The following is a 17,160-nucleotide window of genomic DNA, read 5'->3' as shown; positions in this document are numbered from 1 at the left end:
TTCTATTTGGGCCGAAATGAAAAGGATAATGGGTTAAAGAATTTTGAGTCTGAGATATAATCAGAAAAATATAAATAGAGGAGTGGTTTAAAAGTGTGTTGGGTGAACGGGAGGTTGGGGGTTCGAGTCTCGTCTGGGACATTTTTTTTAGAAAAAGCTTGGAGAGGGTATACACTTTTATTTTATTTTATTATTATTATTATTATTATTATTATTATTATTATTATTATTATTATTATTATTATTATTATTATTATTATTATTATTATTATTATTATTATTATTATTATTATTATTATTATTATTATTTTTTTGTGTATTATAATTATTACAATTGATATGAATAACTTATTATTATTATTATTATTATTATTATTATTATTATTATTATTATTATTATTGTTATTATTATTATTATTATTATTATTATTATTATTATCATTATTATTATTATTATTATTATTATTATTATTATTATTATTAAAATAAGTATTGGTATTATTATTAACATTATTATCATAATTATTATAATCTTTACAAACTAAAAGACATTTATATAAAAATATATTTTTTTTACATCTATATTAATATTAGGTATTATTTTGTATAATAAAATGTTATTATAATTATGTTACAAATAATATATAAATATATTTTTAGTTAAATCATATATATAAATATCAATTCTAATACATTTTAAGCATTGATATATAATAACATATATTAGATCTTAATTAAAATACTTTAATAGGAATCTGTTATATATAAATATTAATTATTATTTTATTTACCAAAATAACATATAAATTATGAATATAAGAAGTATATTAATAATATTAATATAAACTTGTTAATTGTTATTATGTGTTTTAATATATATAACTGGTACAGGTTCGTGAATTCGAGGCGAACCTTGCATTTTTCAATTGTTCAATATAGTCATATGTATTTTTACTACAAAATACATTAGGTGAGTTCATTTACTCCCTTTTTACTAATTACATTTTTGGACTGAGAATACATGCAAATGCTTTATTAACTATTTTACAATAATTATATGCGTGAGTTTCATTATTCCCTTTTTATATACATTTTTGGGCTGAGAATACATGCAAATGCTTTATTAACTATTTTACAATATTTATATGTGTGAGTTTCATTATTCCCTTTTTAAATACTTTTGCAATATATATTTTTGGGACTGAGAATACATGCGCTGTTTTATAAATGCTTTACGAAATAGACACAAGTAATCGAAACTACATTCTATGGTTGAATTATCAAAATCGAATATGCCATTTTTATTAAGTCTGGTAATATAAGAATTAGGGAACAGACACCCTAATTGACGCGAATCCTAAAGATAGATCTATCGGGCCCAACAAGCCCCATCCAAAGTACCGGATGCTTTAGTACTTTGAAATTTATATCATGTCCGAAGGAGGATCCCGGAATGATGGGGATATTCTTATATGCATATTGTGAATGTCGGTTACCAGGTGTTCAATCCATATGAATGATATTTTCTGTCTCTATGCACGGGACGTATGTTTATGAGAAATGGAAATATGAAATCTTGTGGTCTATTAAAATTATGAAATGATTATTTATGTTAAACTAATGAACCCACCAACCTTTTGGTTGACACTTTAAAGCATGTTTATTCTCAGGTATGAAAGAAATCTTTCGCTGTACATTTGCTCATCTTAGAGATATTACTTGAAGTCATTCATGACATATTTCAAAAGACGTTGCATTCGAGTAGTTGAGTTCATCAAGATTATTATTAAGTCAATTATAGTTAGATATATTACGAAATGGTATGCATGCCGTCAACTTTTGATGTAATGAAAGATTGTCTTTTCAAAAACGAATGCAATGTTTATAAAATGTATCTTATAGAGGTCAAGTACCTCGCGATGTAATCAACTGTTGTGAATCGTTTATAATCTATATGGACTTCGTCCGGATGGATTAGGACGGGTCCTTTCACTAACCTGATGTAGTGATTTATCATTTATATAATTATATATATGTCCATAATTTGTTTGTGCAGTTGGATTAAGGTCTTTCATGATTAAGGTCTTCAAACCATTGAAAGTGGTACCGGTCAAAATCAAGAAGTTGGAATTAAACGTCCGTGTGACACTCGTTGGGGTTCTCACTATGGTTCACTTCTAAATATATTGACTATATATTCTTCAATTTGTGAAGTACTTGAGGACATCAGTGTGAATGGTAATTGTCAAGATCAAAGAGCAGAAGCATGTCGTCTTTTGAGGACATTACTAAAGTTTGATTTTGTTTTTTGTCTACACTTAATGGTTGATGTCTTGGAGATTACGAATGATTTAAACACAACATTGCAAAGAAAAGATCAAGATATTGTAAACGCAATGCATCAAGTGAGGGGTTCTAAGACAAGACTTCAATGTATGAGAGACGATGGATGGGAACTACTTTTTGGGAAGGTTAGTTTATTTTGCGGAAAAAATGATATCGAGATTACCAATATGGAAGACCTATATTATGATGGCATAAGTCGTCGTAGAGGTTCACATGTTAGTTCATTACACCACTACAATGTGGATGTATTTTATATGGTCATTGATATGCAACTTCGAGAGCTCAACAATCGTTTTAATGAGGTGAACACAACATTACTTATTTCTATCGCTTCTTTGAACCCAAGTAAGTCGTTTAAAGCATTTGAAGTGGAAGATCTTATGAGAATGGCTGAATTTTATCCTTCTGACTTTCCAAAACACGAGCTTGGATTTCTTAGAGGACAACTTATGAATTACATTAGTGATGTATGTGGTGATGAAAGGTTTAGTCATTTGAAAGGAATTGGGTAACTTGCAAAGATGATGGTTGAAAAGAACAAGAGTATAATATATCCAAAGGTATATCTTCTTTTAAAACTTGCGTTGATTTTGCCAGTTGCAATATCCACATTGGAGCGTGCCTTTTCAGCAATGAAGTTAATAAAGAACCATTTACGAAACAAATTGGGAGATCAATTTATGAATGATTGTCTACTTGCATATATTGAAAAAGATGTGTTAGATGGTATTAACAATGATGCAATTATGGACGAATTTTATCGTATGAAACATCGTAGACAACAATAAAAGCTAACCTTTAGTACTTAGTGGATTGAATATATGATATTTTTTGTATAGGGGCTTATTTGTGGAAATATTCCCTTTTTGTATAAATGATAATCTTTTGTATAATACTTGTTGTAATGACAATAGTATAAAGTATGAATAACCTTATATTTTGCGACTACTATCCAATTTTATGTTTATGTTTTGGGTGCGACCCGACCCGACCCGATTTGACCCGATACATTCAATATTTTGTGCAAGTAAGTTATCGAAAAAAAATTGGGATCCCATTGAATTTTGATCCTAGAATTGCCACTGCAGAGCACGACTCAAACGCGAAGACGGACCCGATGCAATCATGTTTAACCGAAAACTTAGCCAACGAGATAACGTCCCCCAAAATGAAAAGCAATTACTAAATTCTACTCGTATTTAAATTATTATTGTCTCCAAAATTCCATCTTTCTTAAAATCATTAGAAACCCTTACCCCACCACGTCACCTTCCGATGGGTTGTTGTCTTGGCACCACCGCCATCAACCACCGTTTGTAAATGGAATCAACATCAAGAGATAAACGGTTCGTAAATTTTAGTGTTGAGCTACCGTCGTCTCCGGTGGGGGTAATAATATACCCGATCTCGCCGTCGATTTATCCGGCCTCCAGTAAATTGTAACCTCGATTCTTTCTCTGACGATTTTTGAGTTTGTGGTGAAAAATTTGGGTTTTGTTTGTGATGAAATGGAATAATGGATCGAAACAGGTAAGGGTTTTGAATTTATGTTTGGCTTTTTCAATTCAAGTACCTACCCACATGTAAAATACTGTAACAAAAAACCTATGTTTCACTTAACCGAACGTCTGCTAAATCATGAGACTGAACGTGTACAGTATTAAAATCATAGGATCAACCATGATATTTTTTCATGGTTTAAATTTCATATCGATTTTTGATATAAATTTTGAAGACCAATTACGATATTTTTTCTTAAGAATATTTATTAAATTTAAGTGAATCTATCATTTTTTATGTTGGAAATATCAATTCTCATAATTAATACATTCTGGGTACGCTTTGCGCGATAGATGTGAGGAGTTTCTTCCTAACGGGTGTGTGAGTGGTAAATGAGAGGATTCGACGCCAAAATTGCTGTTCTAAAAAAAAAAATACATACAAAATAAATATAAAATGTAAAATAAAGAAATAGTGTTCGAAAAAAATGACCCACACTAAAAGCACCACTTGTTCCAAAACTGTTAGCCAAAACTTTGAGTTAGTTTTCCACTTGTTCCTTATCACAACTGTACCATATTTCTCAACCAGAAGTACAAAACTCTTTTTACAATTGTTTGTACAATTTTTGGCGGACTGAAACGAACCAACCTGCCGTTAAACCGACTCATAAATTTTTTTCTTTATAATACACTAATATTATTAACATTAAGGTCCCAATTATGTTTTCAAACGCTTCCATTTCAATAACAAGTTTAAACAACTTTAAAACATACATTTCATAAGTTGAAATACAAAACGGGCATACAACCCAAGACCCATTCGACTTAACCAAAAGGTAAACCTTGACCCGACTATTTTACTTTTCAACAAAACCAAGCATGGTGATTGGGAACGCTACCCAATCCTAATCAAAAGCCTAAAGCACAATCTTCTAAAGCAACCCGCAAAGCACTAGTTCTCATGCTTACCCAAGCCGTCACCTCGCGAACCTATAAAAAAGTAAACAACGAGAGGGTAAGCTATGAAAGCTTAGTGAGTATAAACATACTATATACATACATATGCATAAAATGAACACGTACAACCAAACACATAAAGTAAACGCATACCGCAATCCAAGTATAATTAGCAAGCTATACCTAACGTACCACCAAGCCAAAATCCGCAAGATTAGCTACAACATATAATAAGTATATACACTCATATACAAAATATAACCAAGACACCAAGGTTAACCCCTTAACCTCATACATATGAAGGTTGGCCGAACTACCCGAGCCTTAGTGAATTCGCACTACCCGAGATTCACTTCCTTCACCGCTTCAAAAATCGAGGTTGGCCGAACTACCGTGCCTTAGTGAATTCGCACTACTCGAGATTCACCACCTCATCACTAAGATGGCCGAACTACCCGAGTCGTCATGAATCAGCACTACCCGAGATTCATCTCCTCAACATCATCAACAACGACGGGGTTGGCCCGACATGCCAACGTGAATCCGTATACTCCAAAGATTCACTACCCCAAGGGTGGTAACCCAAAACGCATAAGCGTACAACATGGACTCAAACTCCAAGAATCCATTCTCCCATCACATGTATAGCGAATTCGAGCAAGGATCACTCTACCAACCCGCACCCATCATATGCATACATACGCATATAATATATTTACACTCACATTGAAATCTTGATGGATGCAACCGAAAAAATCCGCAATCGTCAATGGAATGTACCTATTCCATTAATCACATAACAAACAACACAATTGAAGTGAATTTACAAATCAACCCAAATTGACACTTAGTGCAATTTCGACCCAACTGCACTTCCAAGCACAAACCGCGCCCAAACAAACCAATAATCACTAACACAAGTGAGAATGGTCCTAATACACCAATCAAACCCAATCATAGGGGTTAAACACCTATCTTGCCCAGTTAGACACATAAACCCTAATTTTGACCCATTTCAAAATTAGTCAATCCTAAACATCCAAAAATGGTTTCAATACTTCCATAATCACTAACACTAGTGAAAATGGTTCCAACAACGCCAACTTAACTAAACCACAAGTTTTAAACACTTGTCTTCACCAACATCAACTTACAACTCTTATTTTGACCCAATTCAAAAATCAAGTTTCCAACAACACCCATTTGGGTTCTTTCAACAACATAATCACTAATCATAGTGATTACACTCAAATTAAAGCCCTAATCATGGCTAAATCATCAACCAACCCAAAACCCGCCAAGTATCAAATATAACTAGTTTCCATAAACCCACTTCATCATCTAAATGGGTTTTACAACTAACAAGATCAAAACTCTAATTTGAATATCAAATCGTAAAGATGAAATTCGGAGTTGAGACTTACCAATACCACCAAAATGATGCCGTTGACGAGATGAACAACTTTAACACTTGAGCTCTAACCCGAATCAACCTTCTTCTTCCTCAAAATGGAGCTTTCTCTCTCTAAACTCTCTTCCTCTCTCTAGGGTTGAAGATGAGAGTGTTTGTGGTATAAAATGAGATAGAGATAAGCTTTGCATCAGTTTTTAAGTCCCCAAACCGTTCACCAAGTAAAAAGACCAAAACACCCAAAAAGATCCCATTAAAAACGGGTTAAATTTGTTACTTCAGCGACACCATCGCGTTTCGCGACAATGTGTCGCGTTTCGCGATGACCAGATCGTGACAAAACCACCAAAACGCGATGAGCAGCTCAGGTCAAGGAGTTTTAAAGCCATCGCGTCTAGGCCACTTTGTCGCGGATCGAGACAAGCTAACTCGCGATAGACCACCTTTAAACGCGACGTTCTACCAGATTAATCCATTAACTAAATACACACTTGCACGCATTCCGAGCCGTGCAATACACACAACATTCGAAGTTTATAACGATCACCTTGAATACGCGGAATCACCATGTATTCTTCTAAATCCTCTAGGAAATTCTTCTCAAAGAGTCACCTTTAACAACTAACACCCGCGATTTACCAAATCCGCAAATTCGAGCACAAGAACCTGCTCAATCCCTCACATCGGGAAAACGCATCCATTCTCGAACCGAGATATCAACTCCTAGCGTACCCATACCAAGTACATTGCTAGTAACAACCACATACCAAAAATAAGGTCAACAACCAAACCGATGGAGACCGAAATGAAAGCGAATTCTAACGGATAACACTTACCACTCAACAACCCTTGTAGTGCACAAACACGGCTAATATGCAACTACCGCAAATACGTGAGCAAAACACGGCTATTGCATCACATTCCACACCAAAATGGCCGAAACAACCTCAGCCTAAACATATATGGAAGATGGTCGAAACAACCCGAACCTTAGTGAATTCGCAACAACCCGAAATTCACCAACCCAATCCATATTTCCTACAACGAAATGACCACACAACCCGACTCATTGTGAATACGCGCAAACCGATATTCACTACCTCCACCACATAGTATAACCGAGGATGGCAGTGCAAACCGACCCTTAGTGAATCCGAACCACCCGACATCCACTACCTCAAACTATGAGTCCGACCAATAGGGACAATCGTACTATCCGAAATATTGTGAATACGTACAACCCGATATTCACGTCCCAAATCACAAAGCAAGGAATGGTACTCCCATTCCTCACCGGTATTCGCATTTCCCGATAACGTTATACCATGCCGATGTAACACTACTCCCAACACAAATATCCATTAGTGTACTTAACACCGCGTAACGCTAACCCCCAGGTGGTGTCTTATCACCGCGACTAACCCACCCATCACGACAATGTGGTGTCTTAACACCGCGACTAACCCACATGTTACTAACTCCGGAGTGGCGTCTTAACACCTCGACTAACCCACTCGTCACGTAAAATGTGGTGTCTTAACACCGCGACTAACCCACTCGTCACGTAAAATGTGGTGTCTTAACACCGCTACTAAATCCACATTTCACGCCACACAAGTAAATACATCATATACATACACGCGTCATACGTACTCGTACACCACGCCATCACAATCGAGCAAGAACCACCTATATCGTACATAGGCACAAAACAATAATTCTCTAGAAGAGAATCCGACACGCACATCCCTTAACCCGGGATCCCACCTTGCTCGTCAGACACGTCCACTTATCTTCCAAAGAGATTCACTATATTACCACCTTGGTGGTAATTTAAATCCAAAGCCATAAGTACAATTTATTCCAAACTTTACCACAATCGACCAACGTAGATCTCAACGCTAGCCTCGAATCTATACGAGCATCGTCCAATATCAACACGCTAGAATATCTTCATGCTAGAGTTCAAACTCCCCCACTTAGAACTCTGTTCCGTAACCACATCATCGAGATAAAAGTATCCCGCGAAACCACCATCCACTCATTGTTGACTTAGTCAACCGCCGAGTCCGTCTCCGTCTTACCGAGACTCATACAACCAACATGCTAAAGAAAGACAAGTTCCATACGTCTTGTATTCCATAATATACACATCACAATACCTTGCTCTATCCTTGAGCACACGAAGGATTTCGAATTATCCTTCGCTACTTTCACCGAAGTACTTACCAAACCGTACAAGTATCACTCTAGCAATCACCGGGTTGCTATCACTTGTAACTTTCACACCGTCACTGAAGCACCTAAGGGTTTCTCATCGGTACCCTAAGTTCAATGTAACCACAACACCATCGGAGTCGATTACCACGCTGGTAGGTATGAAAGAGGCACCTAACATTGCGTCCCGTAGACTCCATTACCCACATACATCGAGGTCAAACACTCGATCTCTCGGGTTCCATCCACCCGATGAACCTCATGGTCCCATCATCCTCAACACAAAAGCGAACACGCGCTTAACAACCAAACACCAAAGCCCATTCCCAAGGCTTGGTAGAAACATTTCCCAAATACTAAGGAATGTTTGGTTGCACCAAGTCTTACGCCCTCCGTCCGTCAATCCAAATGCCACCGTAGGGTAATCCCATTAGGGATGTCACCCATAACAATAATATGCACAACACAATGCATTTAACAAACCCGAACTCTTCGGTACACAATAAATAATTAAGGACATATTTATTAAAACGAAAGGTACCTTAATGTCTCTTCGCAGCATTCGCCGCCGCCAACTTGTGACAATCCGGCTTGCGATGTCCCTCTTTATGACAATAGTAGCACATTCCTTCATCACTTCTCGGCATTGTGCACTCCCATAACTTGTGGCCCCTAACACCACAATTGAAACATCTAGGTGCACGAGAACCCATCGTGCCTTTCCCCACATTACCTGTACTCGCACTTGCACCCTTAGTTTTCTTACTTGGGGCACCATACGAATCAACCCTTCTCTTGATTGAAGGTTCACTAACCATCGATCGCGAATGCGATTCGAAACCCCTAGCCACCGCGAATAACTCCGCAAACGACTTCACTTGACCCCGACTAATTTTTTTCTGCAAGTCTTCATTCAAAGTTCGATAGAAATCCCCCATCAACGCATGATCATTCCCAATATACTCCGGTCAAAAACGAGCCTTCGCCATAAAGGTCGTCTTAAGAGTATTCAAGTCCATAGATCCTTGTAGCAAATTTCGCAACTTATCACGCAAATCCGACAAATCGGCTTGCGTCCGAAACTCCTCGAAGAATTCCTTCTTAAAATCGTCCCACGATAACCCAAAAAACGACTCACCACCATCAATATCAATTTTACCATCCAACCAATCCTTCGCCCTACCCCGCAACAAGCTAGTAGCGAGTCTTGTCCTCTTCTCGGGAGGACATTCAATAGTGTAAAAACACCCTTCGACATCCGAGATCCATGTTGTGCTTACCAAAGGATCCGGTTTCCCGTCATACATCGGGGGTTTAGTCCTCATGAAGCTCTTAAGACAACGCTCCATTTCACCACTACTTCGAAATTCGCAGTACTTCCTATCCATTTCTTCTCGTAACGCTCCCATTTGCTCCGCCACGACGGCCGCAACTCTAGTATTAAACTCATCGTTACTCGCCTCAATCTCGTTTCTCGTCGTGTAACGACTCAACCCGTTATCCAACCGAATACGCAGCAAATTTTTTTTTATATATATGACAGAAGGGTGCGCGGCGCGCACAAGGTCTGGTCAGCTTCTGTCAGAAATTTCAAATTTTCAATTAAAGATCTCCGACTTCCCGACACTTTTAGAAGAAACGCTTTTTACAACATATAATATTAGATAAAACTAACACGTTCCAATAATAAAACAAGTTTACAACACTGGGTCCACATCGGCCGTTTTACGACTTTCGTACAAAATACAAGTTTCAATCCCAATTTACATTTAGACGAGTTAGGACTCTATAACCCAACCCGATACCAAGAGCATAATCCCGGGGACTACCAAATCCCCAATCCGCGTCCGTATATCCAAAAGCTACCCCATCGAGCCCAAGCGCTCCTACGCAACTAGTCTAACAACTAGCTAGCCTCATAACACAATACCTGAAAAAGGTAAACAACGAGAGGGGTAAGCTAACGCTTAGTGAGTGCAATAAGTATACACATACATATATAATATACCTACTTGCAACCACCTACTCACATACCGTAAACATGCTAGCAATACAATATTAGCATACGAACTCCAAGTATAAAGCTAATAACCTCCATTATCGCAACTAGCATAAACAATAGCATATACTCCAAAATAATATATTATGCTATACAACAACACATACACAACCATATGGTTAACCATAAACGCGTCATGGTGCTACCGGCTCCGTGGTTCACACCATATGCAATGCTATGACGCTACCGGCTCCGTGGTTCACGTCACTACGCATTTGAGTCATACTCTTTTATAGTGCTACCTGCTCCATGGTTCACACTTCGGTGCTACCGGCTCCGTGGTTGACACCTCATTTTATAGTGCTACAGGCTCCGTGGTTCACATTTTGATGCTACCGGCTCCGTGGTTCACATCACAACCCGAGTCATACTCTTTTATAGTGCTACCGACTCTGTTGTTCACACTTTAACGACTCGTTCTATAGTGCTACCGGCTCCGTGGTTCACACTACAACACACGTACCATGATGCTACCGGCTCCGCGGTTCACATCATAGCACACTCGCACATACTATGGCACTACCGGCTCCGTGGTTCATGCCATAGCATACAAATAAATACACTATATACATACATGCATAATTATTCCACTCACCTCGAAATGCCCGCACAAGTCATGTATGTAAACCGCCTCCAAACGCAACCGAGCAAACCTTTACCTATCATACACATATAGGTACAAATACACATAAATAACAATTCTCTAAAAGAGAACTCAACAATCACATTTTGCATAGTCGAGGGATCTCACCTTGCTCGTTTGACCCCGCCCATTTATCTCCCAATGAGCTCAACCTAATTGCCACTACGGGTGGTAATTCCGACCCATCAAACAAGTACAATTTAACCTAAATTATACTTGTCACCATTTAAACCAACATAGGTCTTAACACTAAATTACTACTTCGGTAGTAATAATTTCAAACGCCATTTAACACTTAACAAAAGTGCTTATCATCCAATTAATTTAAAATTAGAGTCATTACCAAATTTGACCTAATTCAATTCACCCATTTGACATAAGTCCCGAAAACATCCTTAATCACTAACGACTAGTGATTAACTTTCCAAAACACCATTTAACGCATGAACCAAGCATTTACATACTTGATTCTTCAAATCTTGACTCAAAACTTAGCTTGACACCAAATCAAGGTTAACACCCATCTAGACTAGCAAACATGTTCTTATGAACATCTAAAACACCAACACACTTACAATCTAGTGAATTAACACCCAAACCATGACGAATAATTCCAAATTCATCATCAAACCCTAAACCCACAATAATCGGGTTTACTTACACTAGCAATACAACAAAAACCCCCAATTTCATGAGAAATAGGGTTTAGAACCCAAACAAGCTCAAACCCTAAACATGAACAAGAATCTTAACAATTAAATTCGAAGTTAAAGCTTACCAACACTATCAAAACGTAGCCGTTAACGAGGCGAACAACCTTAACTCTTGCACCTTAGCCCAAATCAACCTCCTTCTTCTCCAAGTGGAGCTTTCCCTCTCTAAAAACTCTTCCTCTCTCTAGGGTTTGAAGATGAGAGAGTTGTGGAAGTGAAAGTGATCCATAATTGGATCCAAATCTGCCAATAAGGCTACAGATCCATCCTCAAGTGAAAAGACCAAAAAGCCCCTCATTTAACTCAAAATAGAAAAAAGGCAGAAAACTGTCCCAGGTGGGGTGCGCGGCGCGCACCCTTGAATGTGCGCGGCGCGCACAAGGGTCTAAACAGATTCTGAAGTTCAGGGACTGATTCTGACTAATCCTGATTCTGATGTAAATTCTGAAAATGCATAAGTGTCAGATAGACCTTTTGTGGAGCTTTCTGGTGCACACATTTTCTGACACTTTCAGGAACATTTCCTGACGCACAAAATTCAGGGTGTTACAACTCTCCCCCACTTAGATTGGATCACGTCCTCGTGATTCGCACCGAATACTAGAAGTTAAGCACTTCCCCTTTGAACATTCTCGCATCCAAATGCGGAGTCACATATGTAGTAATCACGTATCCGGCGAAACACAATCAATGCCGACATCCAATAACATCTTACGTAAATTCTAAGATCTCACCACACGCTAATAATCACTAGCGTGCACTACCACAACAAGCGATATCTCATACACTCAACGTCAAAATACGGAAAACACCATTATCCCTGCAAGTTCTCTCGACTAAAACTCGCAACAAGCTACATCTATAAATACATCACCCAACGCGATGTACTAGGTCCACTACGCCGTGAACCAAGTCTTGCATTAATCCCAATCGAGAAGGATTCATGCCGCGTCGAAACTCAGTACTTTCAACGGTCCATAACTGTACCACTCAACGATCGCACATCCGCTTATGTGCAAACATTTGTTTTCCACCCCAGAAAACCCGTGATTCGCAATTTTACAAGTCGATGCGAACGGGGCAATCGACACGCTCCTTCGAATAGTACTTCTTACAGTCACCACCACCGGGTTATTCCTTCAACGAAGAAATTTTGGTATCCCCAAATATTCACACTGGGAACACAAACTTTTCCATCAATCGATCCGCACACGACCACTAGTCTATGGATTAATCCAGGATGACAATAACACACCACGAGTTGGACAAAACATCAACACTCGACACAGGGTTTCTCCTCTAAGCCCTACAACACATCTATACAATACGGCTTCCTAGTACTAGCATGAAAACTATTCATGTACTAGAATCCCGCCAACAGCGAATTATCATCACAACAATTCAAAATTCATCACGCAACCCACAAAAATATCCACCAATGCCTGGGGAATCATTTTTCCTCGACCGTCTATTAGGGATGGCCTTGACATTTCAATGCAACTAATGGGTCGCATCCACTAGGGAACACACCCTCGCAAAGAAATAACATCCGCGTGTCTCGATGTGAGACAATCGGAATCGAAATTCCCCGCCTCACAATAGTCCATAAAGTGGAATAATCCGCTGACAATTTCCACGATCACGTTTCCCGACAGGGGAAATACAGTATTCACCGCCATCTCGAACTCGTACTCACTCGTCAGTACTATCCGAGTTTCACACCAACCCAAATTTATATCACGAGAGCACCCGCAATAACAGTTACATTCGCTCACTTCCGTGATCTCAAACTCCACACTTGGTCTCATACTGCACTTTGGTACTACACGACCACCTTACATAAGAAGTCTTACACTTCACTTGATCTAGTACCACGGAAGCTTCCTCGGACTGCAGTAAAACTCCCCCACTTAGGATTTAGCTCCACATTCTTACCGCAAAGATGATAACATCCCGCGGAATTACCATTCCACAACACACATGATCATTCTCTTCACTAATCATAAACACCGAATCACTGCAAATTCACTTTAAGCTCTCAGAGCCGTCATACAAAATTACCAGAGATGTCGTACACGCGACGACTTCGCACCTTCATACCACAAATCACAATCGACTGCCTTAATCGTTCGCAAAGCGAACTCCACAAAAACCCCACATATGCCTCTATGACTAGGCATATTCCACTCCGCTTAATCAGTCGTACATCCCAGTCGAGATCACCCGACCCTTCACTCAACGAACCTATAACAATAATTGTTCACTCTCATGGAGAAGAGTGACCAATCCGACATAATAATTGCATCGACCGGAATATCAACGCTTCATCATAACCTTCGGACTAACCGTTCATGAACTCCGGCTCCCCGGTCATCTTCACCCATCTATCACTTAAGAGTAACAAGATGCGCTCATCCGCCACTTCATAAGAAGTATTTACCGCAATGTTCTTAAACTTCGACTTCCGCAACCGTCGAATTACTATCACCCGTCGATCACTATTACAATCTTCGCTGCTTCCAAGGGTATCTCACCGGCACCCTAAGCACAAATTGATCACACCATCACCGGAGTTGAAAATTACAGTAGCAGGTATAAGAAGACACCTGACGCCGTGTCATGCAAACTCCCTCCACGATTTGCCGAATCTCAAAAACTCGGTCTTTGGGCTCCATACACCCGATGCCACCTACCACTCCATAATAATGACCTGAAGTCATACCTTCCCGAAAAATCTTACAGTTTATTGTCTTATCGAAAGTTTCTACCGATCACACACTAGCCACAATTTCTACAAGGCCAAAATGATATAGCCTCACGAACCCTTTCATCTAACACCAAAGAGATGCTTTGAAACACCAAGTCTTACACCCTTCCGCACATCGGCACGACCACCACAACAAGGGATATTCCGTTAGGAATGTTACCCTATAATCCGTAACACGCTAACACACTAACGCAATCATCGTCATACGGGTCCCACTCCCATGAGTTTAATGACCCCAAGACTCCCCGATTCGACAATTCCAAGGTGGCTCACAACTGGAATCCTTACACGATCCTCTAACCACACACTCAACTGAGTGCAACCCCAAATCACAATCATTAGACTTGTCGTATTCCATTACGGAATTTAAGTCCTCGACGCACACGCACACACAGACTATAATCGGTCATCCTAGTTACGATGGGTAACTTCAACCAATGACGATCTTAAATAATGCACCCACTACGTAGGGTGACTAATTATGCGCCGAACTCGTGAGTTGGCTCACTCACTTAACTAACCGAATCCACCGTAACAATTTTCGACTCACAAAAAATCTGATGTGACAACAAGCACATCACCCGAGACCACTATAACCTAGGAACCAATAAAAGATTCCTAATTCATCCCGAATCTACCCCAACCATGCCGCGTTTCCTCCGTTCGGTACTCGTCATGTCATGTTTGGTGTCAAGATACACTTTCGTAATAATGGTGATCAATCACTATTACAAATGCGTACCTTACCATTTTCACATGGTCACGCAAAGTACTTTACTCGGACTGACGCAACATTCACACCAAATAACCCGCGATAACTCCTAGCACCCAAATGACCAAAGTTCTTACCGTGAACTTGATCACTCAAAATCGTCAAACATTCGAATCTCTCCAATAGATCCATCCCTAGGACACCGCACCAAATAGATACCTGTATATATACACCTATATACAATATAATAATAAATGTACACAAGTACACCGCAACAACAAGTCAACCTACAACTGAGGTGACTATCACTAAAACAACGTCCAAGTTCGCCACCTTACATTAGGCACTATCTGTCTAAGGAACTAATTTACACACGAAATAAGGCCCCACATAATCACACTTTGGACAATCGCAAGTCCTAGTTAGTCACCCACTCTAAAGCACTAACAAATCTCAATCCGACCCGTATTCCTACAAGTTCCGCAAATAATACATAACCGCCAATAAGTCTAAGACTAGGCACCTATTCCAAGGTCACCTAATTCCCTTAGACTATGCTCTGATACCACTTGTAATGACTCAACCCGTTATCCAACCGAATACGCAGCAATATTTTTTTTATATATATATGACAGAAGGGTGCGCGGCGCGCTCCACTGCCTGTGCGCGGCGCGCACAAGGCCTGGTCAGCTTCTGTCCGAAATTTCAAATTTTCAATTAAAGATCTCCCACTTCCCGACACTTTTAGACGAAACGCTTTTCACAACATATAATATTAGATAAAACTAACACGTTCCAATAATAAAACGAGTTTTACAACACCGGGCCCACATCGGCCGTTTTACGACTTTCGTACAAAATACAAATTTCAATCCCAATTTACATTTAGACGAGTTAGGACTCTATAACCCAACCCGATACCAAGAGCATAATCCCGGGGACTACCAAATCCCCAATCCGAGTCCGTATATCCAAAAGCTACCCCATCGAGCCCAAGCGCTCCTACGCAACTAGTCTAACAACTAGCTAGCCTCATAACACAATACATGAAAAAGGTAAACAACGAGAGGGGTAAGCTAACGCTTAGTGAGTGCAATAAGTATAAACATACATATATAATATACCTTACTTGCAACCACCTACTCACATACCGCAAACATGCTAGCAATACAATATCAGCATACGAACTCCAAGTATAAAGCTAATAATCTCCATTATCGCAACTAGCATAAACAATAGCATATACTCCAAAATAATATATTATGCTATACAACAACACATACACAACCATATGGTTAACCATAAACGCGTCATGGTGCTACCAGCTTCGTGGTTTACACCATACGCAATGCTATAACGCTACCAGCTCCGTGGTTCACGTCACTACGCATTTGAGTCATACTCTTTTATAGTGCTACCTGCTCCGTGGTTCACACTTCGGTGCTACCGGCTTCGTGGTTCACACCTCATTTTATAGTGCTACCGGCTCCGTGGTTCACACTTTCATGCTACCGGCTCCGTGGTTCACATCACAACTCGAGTCATACTCTTTTATAGTGCTACCGGCTCCGTGGTTCACACTTTAACGACTCGTGCTATAATGCTACCGGCTCCGTGGTTCACACTTCAACACACGTACCATGATGCTACCGGCTCCGTGGTTCACATCATAGCACACTCGCACATACTATGGCACTACCGGCTCCGTGGTTCATGCCATAGCATACAAATAAATACACTATATACATACATGCATAATTATTCCACTCACCTCGAAATGCCCGCACAAGTCATGTATGTAAACCGGCTCCAAACGCAGCCGAGCAAACCTTT

At 39.4% G+C, this 17,160-nt stretch overlaps 1 protein-coding gene across 1 annotated transcript; it reads left to right on the top strand.

The window, feature by feature from the left end:
• The first annotated feature begins 2,321 nt into the window (after window positions 1-2,321).
• LOC139859901 (uncharacterized) lies at window positions 2,322-2,858 on the top strand. Its single transcript, XM_071848676.1, has one exon. The coding sequence runs from the start codon at window positions 2,322-2,324 to the stop codon at window positions 2,856-2,858; it is 537 nt and encodes a 178-aa protein (XP_071704777.1).
• Window positions 2,859-17,160: the final 14,302 nt, after the last annotated feature.

This window comes from Rutidosis leptorrhynchoides, chromosome 7 (genome assembly GCF_046630445.1).
Source record: "Rutidosis leptorrhynchoides isolate AG116_Rl617_1_P2 chromosome 7, CSIRO_AGI_Rlap_v1, whole genome shotgun sequence".
In the NCBI taxonomy this organism is placed as follows: Eukaryota; Viridiplantae; Streptophyta; class Magnoliopsida; order Asterales; family Asteraceae; genus Rutidosis; species Rutidosis leptorrhynchoides.
This window is presented reverse-complemented; position numbering and strand designations above follow the sequence as displayed.

Coding starts and splice junctions, on each gene's coding strand:
- LOC139859901 (XM_071848676.1), top strand. CDS start 2,322: ATGGTTGATGTCTTGGAGATTACGAATGATTTAAACACAACATTGCAA.